Below are 13,301 nucleotides of genomic sequence, written 5' to 3' on the forward strand. Positions count from 1 at the left end.
CTTCCTTTCTGAGCTTTCCGTTGTGCATGAAAAGTATTTACCGATTACATATAGGGTAGTGGTGCACTCAGGAGAAATTGCACAACATACTGTCATCCATTTTTTCCTATTAGCCCTTATAAAAATTAAAATATTGAGGCTATAACAACATTTTAGTGATGATAATGTAATTATTCTTTCTTCAGATTGATTAATTGGGGGTGTAGTTTGTGAAACGGGGTCACTTATGGAGGGGTTCCGCTGTTCTGACACTTCAGGGGTGCACCCTCAAACCATTCCAGCAAAATCTGAACCCCTATATGGTGCTATTTCCCTTCTGAGCGTTCCACTGTGCCTCAAGAGTAGATTTCGACCACATATAGCCTACAACCTGCAGTAACCACCAATCGACCAAACCGCTGCATGACCAGCTCTATCCTCACCTACTGTATTCTCACCCATCCCTTGTAGATTGTGAGCCTTCGCGGACAGGGTCCTCTCTCCTCATGTACCAGTTATGACTTCTATTGTTTAAGATTATTGTACTTGTTTTTATTATGTATACCCTTCCCCACATGTAAAGTGCCATGGAATAAATGGCGCTATAACAATTAATAATAATAATAATAATAATAATAATAATAATAATAACATATGGCATATTAACATGCTGAAGAGAAATTATGTAACAAATTTTAAGAAATTCATTTTCTCCTATTATCCCCTTTGAAAAATAAAAACTTGTGTCCGAAGCAACATTTTAGTGGAAATAATGGTAATTTTTCATTTACTCAGCTCAATGTTATACAATTCTGTGAATCAAGAGTTAGAAATGGTCACTACACCCCTAGATGACATCCTCATAAGGTGTAGTTTCCAAAAAGGGGGCATTTTTTAGAGGTTTCTGCTGTTTTAGCATGTCAGGAGCTCTTCAAATGTGATATGGCATCCACAATCTTTTCCAACAAAAATTGCTGTGAGTCCTGCCTTGTGCCCAAACAGTAATTTTCCACTGCATATGAGGATTTTGCATACTCGGATAAATTGAATAACAAATCGTATGGTCCATTTTCTTCTGTTAGCCTGTGAAAATGAACAATTTATTGCTGAAGAAACATTATTGGAAAAAAATATATATTTTTTTCTTTTTCATGTCTCAACATTATAAAATTCTATGAAGCACCTATGCATGACGTCTGCTGTCTATTCCAGCCACGTTTGCACTCCAAAGCCATATGCTGCTCCTTTCCTTCCAAGCACTGCCGTGCACCTAAACAGTAGTTTTCCACCAGATATTGGGTATCGGCGTACTCAAGAGAAATTGCACAACTTTTCGGGTCCATCTTCTCTTGTTGCCCTTGTGAAAATAAAAAAAATGGGGGCTAAAGTAACATTTTTGTGGGAAAAATGTGATTTTTTATTTTTCATATTGCTAAACCTTATAAAAGTTTGTGAAGCATCTGCGGGTTCAAAGTGCTGAACGTTTTCAATATCATATGGGGTAATTGCGTACTCAGGTGAAATTGCACAATAAATTGTATGGTCCATTGTATCCTGTTACCCTTGTGAAAATGCAAAATTTGGGGCTAAAGCAACATTTTTGTGGGAAAAAGCAAAAATTTAATTTTTTGGTTCCACATTGCGCTAATTCCTGTGAAGCACCTGAAGGGTTAAAAATTTTCTCGAATGTGGTTTTAAACACTTTGAGGGGTGCAATTTGTAAGGCTACGTGCACACATTGTGGAAAGTCTTGCAGATTTTTCCGGACTGATTTTGGTAAATCCGCAGGAAATCCACACTGCGGATTTAGTGCGGAATTACCACGGATTTACCACGTTTTTTGCATTTTTTGTGCGGATTTCACCTGCGGTTTTACACCTGCGGATTCCTATTATGGAACAGGTGTAAACCACTATGGAATCCGCACAAAGAATTGACACGCTGCGGAATAAACAACGCAGCGTTTCCGCTGTTTTTTTTCCGCAGCATGTGCACTGCGGATTTTGTTTTCCATAGGTTTACATGGTAATGTAAACGCATGGAAAACTGCTGCAAATCTGCAGTGGCCAATCCGCTGCGGATCTGAGGCAAAATCCGCAGCGTGTGCACATACCCTTAAATGGTTTCACTTTTAGGTATTTTTTGTCATATATGCCCCTCAAGGTCACTTCAAACATGATGTGGTCCCTAAATGTTGCAAAAATGAGAAATTGCTGATAAACTTTTAATCCTTCTAACTTCCTAACAAAAAAAATGTTTAAAAAAAGATGCTGATGTAAAGTAGACATTTATTTATTAACTATGTTGTGTGATATAACTATCTGGTTTAAGGGCAAAAAATAATGAAAAGTTTGAAATTTGCAAAATCTTCAAATTTTTTGCCAAAATTCAGATATTTTCACAAATAACAGCAAAAAAAAATTGACCAAAATTACCGCTAACATAAAGTACAATGTGTCTCAAAAAAACAATGTAAGAATAACTGGGATTTGTTGAAGCGTTCCAGAGTTATTACCACATAAAGTGACACTGGTCAGAATTGTAAAATTTGGCCTGTCAGGAAGGTGAAAACAGGCCCGGGTATGCTTTACACATAAGAGCAAAGTCAGTCTAACACACTGATTTCTGCTAGGCTGTTACATGTTTATGGATAGATAAGAATTAGGCATATTGAATTATATTTTGCCCTATCCATTGTTTTCAGTGGGGATAAAGGTACCGTTACACTAAACGATTTACCAATGATCACGACCAGCGATACGACCTGGCCGTGATCGTTGGTAAGTCATTGTGTGGTCGCTGAGAGCTGTCACACAGACAGCTCTCCAGCGACCAACGATGCCGAAGTCCCCGGGAAACCAGGGTAAACATATTACCCGATATTTACCCTGGTTACCATTGTAAATGTAAAAAAAAAACACTACATACTCACATTCCGGTGTCTGTCACGTCCCTCGCCGTCAGCTTCCCGCACTGACTGTGAGCGCTGGCCGTAAAGCAGAGCGGTGACGTCACCGCTGTGCTCTGCTTTACGGCCGGCCGGCGCTGACACATTCAGTGCAGGAAGCTGACGCCGGGGAACGTGACAGACAACGGAATGTGAGTATGTAGTGTTTTTTTTTTAACTTTTACAATGGTAACCAGGGTAAATATCGGGTTACTAAGCGCGGCCCTGCGCTTAGTAACCCAATATTTACCCTTGTTACCAGTGAACACATCGCTGGATCGGCGTCACACACGCCGATTCAGCGATGACTGCGGGTGATCAGCGACCAAAAAAAAGGTCCTGATCATTCCCAGCGACCAACGATCTCCCAGCAGGGGCCTGATCGTTGGTCGCTGTCACACATAACGATTTTGTTAACAATATCGTTGCTACGTCACAAAAAGCAACGATATCGTTAAAGAAATCGTTATGTGTGACGGTACCTTAAGCCACCACCAGATATGTCTGATAATGACACACTTCCCTCTCCCCACTAAGAATATATGGACTTTTAGGAGATTTAGGCAACCTGAGCCTGCATATATATGATGGTGTCAGGAAGAATAGCTGTCAGGTGAACAAGCACTTGACAGAATTTTATTGAAGACGTAAAAGCACCTTTCCCTTTGGCCTTGAGTCTATTTTTGTCCCTGTACAGTAGGAAACATATTGTGCTTTATAATCCAAGCGTTGAGGAAATTGATTTGCAGGCCCCTGGTCCAGGAGCCATGACTACAGTACTGTAAACCCCTACCACTTGCCGGCATCATGAGCACCTTGAATGATTACCAGGCACCTGCAACGCCATAACTATGTCATGATGTACATTGGGACCTTGTGGGCCTACTGATCACTAAAGGTGCCCAATATACCTACAGGTAGACGGCAGTTTACAGTGCTATGATCCGACTATAATGGTGTACTGACGTGGCCGCTGTACGAAGATCCTGTGAATTAACTCTAGTGTGATTTATAGTCCTTATCTCCAGACATATGGAAATAATTTGTGGAAAAGAATCTCCCTAGTCCACCCAAACTACTCTCTATATTACAGCTATTATCTTTAACTTTGCAAATACCAATAGACATAGAAAACTTGAAAAACATTAGTGGTGAATTTTCCCTCAGTTCTCTGTAATAAATAGATTTTGGTAAAATTGAAAAGGCTATTTTATTTACAGGGCACCAAAAGTAAAAGCGGATCAGCCTGTAACTTCATTTTCCACTTTGATTTTGAGCATCATTCCAACTCCAGACCTCCTCGGGATATTAGTTGTGATTGACGTTGATCATTTTTAGGTTTTATTGTTCTTAACACATTCCACTATGTAATGAATAAAGATTTACAACTGGAATATTTCATTCAGTGATATCTAGGATGTGGGATATTAGTGTTCCCTTTCTTTTTTGAGCAGTATATACACAGTATATATATATATATATATATATATATATATATATATATATATATATATATATATATATATATACCGTATATATATATATACACTAGCTATTGAACCCGTTCTACGCCCGGGTGGCGAGCATTTATATTGGTATATGGTCTCCATCCTGTCATGTGCTGCTCCATCCTGCGTCCCCATCCTGTCATGTGCTGCTCCATCCTGCCTCCCCATCCTGTCATGTGCTGCTCCATCCTGCGTCCCCATCCTGTCATGAGCTGCTCCATCCTGCGTCCCCATTCTGTCATGAGCTGCTCCATCCTGCGCCTCCATCCTGCGCCCCCATTCTGACATGTGCTGCTCCCATCCTGCGCCTCCATTCTGACATGTGCTGCTCCCATCCTCCGCCTCCATTCTGACATGTGCTGCACCCATCCTGCGCCCCCATCCTGTCATGTGCTGCTTCCATCCTGCGCCCCCGTTCTGACATGTGCTGCTCCCATCCTGTGCCTCCATTCTGACATGTGCTGCACCCATCCTCCGCCTCCATTCTGACATGTGCTGCACCCATCCTGCGCCCCCATCCTGTCATGTGCTGCTTCCATCCTGCGCCCCCGTTCTGTCATGTGCTGCTCCCATCCTGCGCCCTCATTCTGTCATGTGCTGCTGCCATCCTGCACCCCCGTTCTGTCATGTGTTGCCCTATTCTGTCATGTGCTGCTCCCATCCTGCGCCCCTGTTCTGTCATGTGCTGCTGCCATCCTGCACCCCGTTCTGTCATGTGTTGCCCTAATCTGTCATGTGCTGCTCCCATCCTGTGCCCCCATTCTGTAATTTGCTGCTCCCATCCATATGCCCCATACGCTGCTCCATAAAGGTTTATGGCCCCCATAAGATGCTCCATAGTATAAGCCCCGTACACTGCTCCATAAAGGTTTATGGCCCCCATAAGATGCTCCATAGTATATGCACCGTACACTGCTCCATAAAGGTTTATGGCCCCCATAAGATGCTCCATAGTATATGCACCGTACACTGCTCCATAAAGGTTTATGGCCTCCATAAGATGCTCCATAGTATATGCCCCCGTACACTGCTCCATAAAGGTTTATGGCCCCCATAACATGCTCCATAGTATTATATGCCCCCGTACACTGCTCCATAAAGGTTTATGGGCCCCATAAGATGCTCCATGGTATTATATGCCCTCGTACACTGCTCCATTATGGTTGATGGCCCCATAAGATGCTCCATGGTATTATATGCCCCCGTACACTGCTCCATTATGGTTGATGGCCCCATAAGATGCTCCATGGTATTATATGCCCCCGTACACTGCTCCATTATGGTTGATGGCCCCCATAAGATGCTCCATGGTATTATATGCCCCCGTACACTGCTCCATTATGGTTTATGGCCCCATAAGATGCTCCATGGTATTATATGCCCCCGTACACTGCTCCATTATGGTTGATGGCCCCATAAGATGCTCCATGGTATTATATGCCCCCGTACACTGCTCCATTATGGTTGATGGCCCCATAAGATGCTCCATGGTATTATATGCCCCCGTACACTGCTCCATTATGGTTGATGGCCCCATAAGATGCTCCATGGTATTATATGCCCCCGTACACTGCTCCATTATGATTGATGGCCCCATAAAATGCTCCATGGTATTATATGCCCCCGTACACTGCTTCATTATGGTTGATGGCCCCATAAGATGCTCCATGGTATTATATGCTCCATTATGGTTGATGACCCCATAAGATGCTCCATGGTATTATATGCCCCCGTACACTGCTCTATTATGGTTGATGGCCCCATAAGATGCTCCATGGTATTATATGCCCCCGTACACTGCTCCATTATGGTTGATGGCCCCATAAGATGCTCTATGGTATTATATGCCCCCGTACACTGCTCCATTATGGTTGATGGCCCCATAAGATGCTCCATGGTATTATATGCCCCCGTACACTGCTCCATTATGGTTGATGGCCCCCATAAGATGCTCCATGGTATTATATGCCCCCGTACACTGCTCCATTATGGTTGATGGCCCCATAAGATGCTCCATGGTATTATATGCCCCCGTACACTGCTCCATTATGGTTGATGGCCCCCATAAGATGCTCCATGGTATTATATGCCCCCGTACACTGCTTCATTATGGTTGATGGCCCCATAAGATGCTCCATGGTATTATATGCCCCCGTACACTGCTCCATTATGGTTGATGGCCCCATAAGATGCTCCATGGTATTATATGACCCAGTACACTGCTCTATTATGGTTGATGGCCCCATAAGATGCTCCATGGTATTATATGCCCCCGTACACTGCTCCATTATGGTTGATGGCCCCCATAAGATGCTCCATGGTATTATATGCCCCCGTACACTGCTCCATTATGGTTGATGGCCCCATAAGATGCTCCATGGTATTATATGCCCCCGTACACTGCTCCATTATGGTTGATGGCCCCATAAGATCCTCTATGGTATTATATGCCCCCGTACACTGCTCCATTATGGTTGATGGCCCCATAAGATGCTCCATGGTATTATATGCCCCCGTACACTGCTCCATTATGGTTGATGACCCCATAAGATGCTCTATGGTATTATATGCCCCCGTACACTGCTCCATTATGGTTGATGGCCCCATAAGATGCTCCATGGTATTATATGCCCCCGTACACTGCTCCATTATGGTTGATAGCCCCATAAGATGCTCCATGGTATTATATGCCCCCGTACACTGCTCCATTATGGTTGATGGCCCCATAAGATGCTCCATGGTATTATATGCCCCCGTACACTGCTCCATTATGGTTGATGGCCCCCATAAGATGCTCCATGGTATTATATGCCCCCGTACACTGCTCCATTATGGTTGATGGCCCCATAAGATGCTCCATGGTATTATATGCCCCCGTACACTGCTCCATTACGGTTGATGGCCCCCATAAGATGCTCCGTGGTATTATATGCCCCCGTACACTGCTCCATTATGGTTGATGGCCCCATAAGATGCTCCATGGTATTATATGCCCCCGTACACTGCTGCATTATGGTTGATGGCCCCATAAGATGCTCCATGGTATTATATGCCCCGTATGCTGCTGCGATATATAAAAAAAAATACCATACTCACCTATCATCGCTGGACGCCGAGTGCTGGGGAACCTGAGCAGGCGGGGACACCGGAGCGCTGTGGGGGTCAGGTGCCGGAGTCGCCGTTAGCTCAGGCCCCCGACACTTGCTATATTCACCTGGCCCTGATCCAGCGCTGCGTCCACTCCGTCTTCAGTCAGAGGGTGGCGCGCATTAAGCGCGTCATCGTGCCCTCTGAACTGTGAACGTCACAGGCAGAGGACCCGGGAGACGGAGCCGCACGCAGCGCTGGAACGGGGGACAGGTGAATATACTTACCCTCCTGGCGCATCCCTGCCTCTCCGGTGGAGATCGTGGTGTGCGTTCAGTGCTTACGCATACCGCGATCTCCTGGGAGCGTCACTCTGTGGGGTCCAGACTGCGCCGGCGCTTGTGCTTGCGCAGTCTATAAAGGCTTCGGACAGAGTGACGCTCCCAGCATTATATTATAGATAGATATCTTTTTTCCAGGGACTATACTTTAAAATCTACATCTACCCCTGGATATGCGAAGCTGTTGGTAAACATACCTATGCCAAAGTCTTCACTTATGTAGGATTCGAGTGAGAGAAAAATTAGAATTAGTTTTTTTTGCTATTTGTTCACAAAAAGTGGATATGCTGTTGATTTTCTGTGCTGGGTTTACAGGTGGAAAATCCTCAGTGTATGACAGTATTAGCTATGTGGATGAGATTTCACTATATACTACCAAATATCTAGTTTTTAAAAAAAAAGAAAAAAATAATATAATAACTATATGTTTGTGTTTACTTATTTTAAATAGATACCGACTAACAAAGTCAGTATTTATCTAAAAATCTTTGTTTTATGTGCCTCATTTTCAAAAGAAGTGTCCCACCGTCTTGTGGCTTCTCACTGATCCCTCTACACCACGCATGCTTCTAATGTGCAAGCGCAGGCGAAGAGACCGGAAGTGCTCTGCTCCTGGGTTTATAGTGCTACTTTATTAGAAGATTTCTTCCCCGCTGTTCTGTAGCGTCACTATTTATCATTGTCACACTGGTCTGAGTTCTAATTATTAGCCTTTTCCTTAATGATTTTTTAATTATTTATATTTAGAATTTGGTTTCTTTTTTTACCTATAACATATTAAAATAAAAAAAGAGAGGGACAATCTTTCACAAAAGATACTCTCTAAAAACTCATGGTAGAAGCACGGAAACTAAGCTACAGTATGGGTTTTAAATCTACATATAACTTATGCAGCTTTTGTAGAAAATCTTCAGCCGAGTGCAGATCACTTCCCATGTGGATGAACCCTAAAATGGGATGACCTGCAATGCCACAGTTTCATAGTTCAGAGAGTTTTTTCCACAATGAGCTTACATAACATTTTAACCACATTTTAATGAATATGAACCAACCGTTGGTTAGAAGGTGAAATCAGACTACCAGTAACAGAAGTCTTAAAGATCTAAGTGACAAACTTATTTCAGTTTTCATTGTTGGTCTATTGTCCCAGAGAAGAACAACCCATATTTCATCAATGTGATTTTCTTACATGTTTTTAGACATCTCAGTGGATCATATTCTCGTAGCCTGGGACTAACATACTGATGACTCATTTGTCGGATGGGTCATCAATATCAGATTGGTGGGAGTCCAACACCCCCACGGATGAACTATTATAAGCCCCGTGGTGGTTTAAAGGGAATATGTCAGCAGGTTTTTGTTATGGAATATGAGAACAGCATAATGTAGGGGCACAAAGGCTGGTTCCAGAGATGTATCAGTTACAGCACTCCTTGGTGAAGTTCTGACAGAATTCTGCTTAGGTCAGAATGTTGAGCTGTGTATAACCACTGATTGACATCTTACTGTGTACACTGTGCATTGTCGGCAAATTGCTAATCAGTGGTGGGGGCGGGGTTATACAGATCAGCTGGACTGGCTTGCAAGTGAGACCTAGTCAAGCAGTGATAAACTCCTGCTGATAAAATACTGATTGTATTGAAACTTTAGCACACAACCTAAGAAGTGACACATCACTGGAATCAGCCTTTCTGCGATTACATTATGCTGCTCTCAGATTAAATAGCAAAAAACTGCTGACAAATACCCTTTAATGTAAACAATGTAGGGAGACAGAATGGGGTGACATTGTTTAGTGGCTGCTTCTGGATATCACACCTTCTCTAACAGCTGTTGGGCTTTGGACACCATCGGATCTGATATGGATGACCTACCCTACATATTGGTTATCAATGTTAGGCCTGGACAAGTCTTTTGAATCCCTTTTATTATGTCAGCTGTAAGAAAATTGACCCATGTGCGATTCTAGAATGGTACTTTTTTTTCCCCTCGAGAAATAAGTGATTCTCTGCGTATTATAACAAAATGCAGCACTTTTCTATTGAACACTGAGTTTATATAAGTTATGCTTATACATGTGAACTCATTTTCATAGAAACCTGCAATAATAGAGCGTTCCACAATCAAAATAAACAAGTCACGCCAGAATCATTTCAACACTAAAGTCTAAAACATACATGCCAGTTGGCAAAATGCCTGGATAATGTACGACATATCCCCTGGCAGAAACACTCACGGCCTATGGAAGAGGCACCCATTATTGTGTCTGTAAAGAACATATTATAAAAAGTGAATACTGAAGTAATGACAGATGGTTTACAAATGTTAAATATGCGCACAGAGGAAATGTTTAAAAAAATACAAAAACCATTACGGAATATCTACAAATAGATATAAAAATGTAACTGTACAAGCTTAGTAGTTCCTATACAAAAGGACAAACAACAGCTACGGTCAAGGTTTCTTTTGAGATGCTGTGTAAAGCATTCACGTCACGCTTCAAAGAGCTTCTGGAGGCAACAATGCCACCGATGAAAGGGTTCAATATCCATCCAGCAGTAAAACGGCCAACATTACGTGTAAGCAATAATACTTGTAGAAAGAACAATCAATAACGGCCTAGGATCTGACACATTCTCAGCTCCCTGGTAGTGTTTTACCTATAAAAAGGAAAAAAAAAACTTTGTATAAATTATAATCCACCAAGAGCAAAAATAATATGCTCATTCACGGTCCACAGGTTTTCTCCACAGATGTAGTGTTGTCGTTCCAAAGTACCCATGTCTTCAGAGTCCATCATCTCAAGCAACGTCAGCAATAGTCCATAGCAGCCACACTGCCCTCAGTCCCATGCATTCCATCAGTGGGACTTGAAGGTGACGGATTTGCTGCACAATCCATTGTTCTCAGCTGTTCTTGGGCTTTAATATCCATTCTGCATGAGGGTTTACATGATATACATCCAGCATATAGGTGTCAGGGTCTAAGCAGTGTTCTCCTAGAAAAAAAGAGTCATGGAGGTGTCAGATGGAATAATACTGATGGCGATAGACCACAGTAATGGAAACAATTCTGCAACAATTACAGAAATCAAAATCATAAAATGTTTGACTTTAAAAACATTTATATACAAACCAAATGTGATAAAAGAATTAAGGGAACCCAAGAAAAATATTTAGAATTGAGAGTCCTCAGTGGTTGGACTCTCAATTTGAAATATTTTTCTATCTACCGGATAACACGGTACTAAGATATGTATCTTAAGGGAACCCGTCACTGGATTCCAAACCACGGGTAGCGTGAATCAGAAAAAATAGATGATCCAGTAGCTGCTTTGTTAGAAAAAAGTTATTGATGATGATTAAGAGCTTTTGTTCGAAACACGTAGACCCAATGCCCTGATGCTTATTCTCATGTTTTTATCTACATCCCAATTTTGAACCCATTAAATGTAAAATTTTGAAAATCTTTTTTCTAACACAGTGGCTGCTGGATTATCTATTTTTTCCTGCGTATTCCACCTCGGAACCGGTCTGGAGCGATCTGTGCACCGCACCTTTGTTGGAATTCTTCCTCCTCCGATGAGCTGATGATTTTCTTTCCCCGTTCCGTATAATATACTTTTTTGATCAGCATAAATCAGAGCCTTGCTGTACAAATGCAGCCAGATATATTTTTCTATGAAGCGCTCTAGTGATTGATAGGTCTTCCCTATGTGCACACATGAGTGAGACCTGTCAGTCATCTAGAGCAGTGTGTGGAGAAGTCAGCTGGGGAAGAAGAAGACTATTTTCATCTCTGGCTTTGGTCCCTTGTTGGATCTTTAAAGAATATTTCCTCTGAAACAACAGAGCATTTAAGAGAAAAATATACCTGTGGTTGCAATGGTGCAGTGAAGCTCTGATTAATGCCGCCTGTGGTTTGGGTAGCATGAATCAGCTGACAGGTTCCCTATAAAGTGTGACATGTTTACCAAACAGTGAACATTGCTCTCACAATTTTACATTTTTGGTAAAAATCTTGTTAATGTATATTCACACTATTTATATGATTATGCTAAAAACAGGAAATGCTTCGTCTTCTGATAGTGGCAACGGCTGGGTACTACACATCCACCTATTGATTTGAATAGGAGGCAGATGTGTAGTACCCGACCACTATCATAAGACGGAGCAGCTCCGCAATTGAGCCTTTCAGGCCGGCACCACTGTCGACAACAAAAACAGCTGATAGTTGGGAGTGCCGGGTGTCAGACTCCAACCAGTCAGACATTGATGTCCCATCACATGGATAGGTCATCAATAGGGATGAGTGAGTACACTCGATCATCACTAGTCATCAATGATAATGTAGTAGAAAACCTCTTTTGTTAAATTTAAATATATATACATGACTCAAAAAAAAGGGAACACTTAAACAACAGAATATAACTCAAAGTAAGTCAAACTTCTGTGAAATCAAACTGTCCACTTAGGAAGCAACACTGTTTGACAATCAATTTCACATGCTGTTGTGCAAATGGAATAGACAACAGATGGAAATTATTGGCAATTATCAAGACACACTCAATAAAGGAGTGGTTCTCCAGGTGGGGACCACAGACCACATCTCAGTACCAATGCTTTCTGGCCTATGTTTTGGTCACTTTTGAATGTTGGTTGTGCTTTCACATTCATGGTAGCATGAGACGGGCTTTACAACCCACACAAGTCGCTCAGGTAGTGCAGCTCATCCAGAATGGCACATCAATGCGAGCTGTGGCAAGAAGCTTTACTGTGTCTGTCAGTGTAGTGTCCAGAGGCTGGAGGTGCTACCAGGAGACAGGCCAGTACACCAGGAGATGTGGAGGGGGCTGTAGGAGGGCAACAACCCAGCAGCAGGACCACTACCTCAGCCTTTGTACAAGGAGGAACAAGAAGAGCAATGCCAGAGCCCTTCAAAATGACCTACAGCAGGCCACAAATGTGCATGCGTCTGCACAAACGGTTAGAAACCGACTCCATGAGGATGGTCCGAGTGCCCGACATCCACAGATGGGGGTTGTGCCCCAACACCGTGCAGGACGCTTGACATTTGCCACAGAACACCAGGATTGGCAAATTCACCACTGGCGCCCTGTGCTCTTTACAGATGAAAGCAGGTTCACACTGAGCACATGTGACAGACGTGACAGAGTCTGGAGATGTCGTGGAGAGCAATCTGCTGCCTGCAACATCCTTCAGCATGACCGGTTTGGCAGTGGGTCAGTAATGAAGTGGGGTCGCATTTCTTTGGAGGGCCCTCCCTGTGCTCCCCAGAGGTAGCCTGAATCCCATTAGGTACCTAGATTAGACCCATTGTGAGACCATATGCTGGTGCGGTTGGCACTGGGTTCCTCCTAATGCAGGACAATGCCAGACCTCATGTGGCTGGAGTGTGTCAGCAGTTCCTGCAAGATGA

At 42.9% G+C, this 13,301-nt stretch overlaps 1 protein-coding gene across 3 annotated transcripts in view; it reads right to left on the minus strand.

Annotated features, from left to right (window-relative positions):
- Nucleotides 1–9,896: 9,896 nt before the first annotated feature.
- The window catches only part of ARHGAP28 (Rho GTPase activating protein 28), a 303,500-nt gene continuing 300,095 nt past the window's right edge, over nt 9,897–13,301 (minus strand). For 2 of the 3 annotated variants that reach the window (XM_069731078.1, XM_069731079.1), the window contains exon 15: nt 9,897–10,860. In XM_069731078.1, coding sequence (XP_069587179.1) covers nt 10,769–10,860 — 92 coding nt within the window. In that variant the 3' untranslated portion in view covers nt 9,897–10,768. The remainder of the gene's footprint in view (nt 10,861–13,301) is intronic. The other variant, XM_069731080.1, reaches the window with a different exon arrangement.

The sequence above is a fragment of the Ranitomeya imitator genome, chromosome 6 (genome assembly GCF_032444005.1).
Source record: "Ranitomeya imitator isolate aRanImi1 chromosome 6, aRanImi1.pri, whole genome shotgun sequence".
In the NCBI taxonomy this organism is placed as follows: Eukaryota; Metazoa; Chordata; class Amphibia; order Anura; family Dendrobatidae; genus Ranitomeya; species Ranitomeya imitator.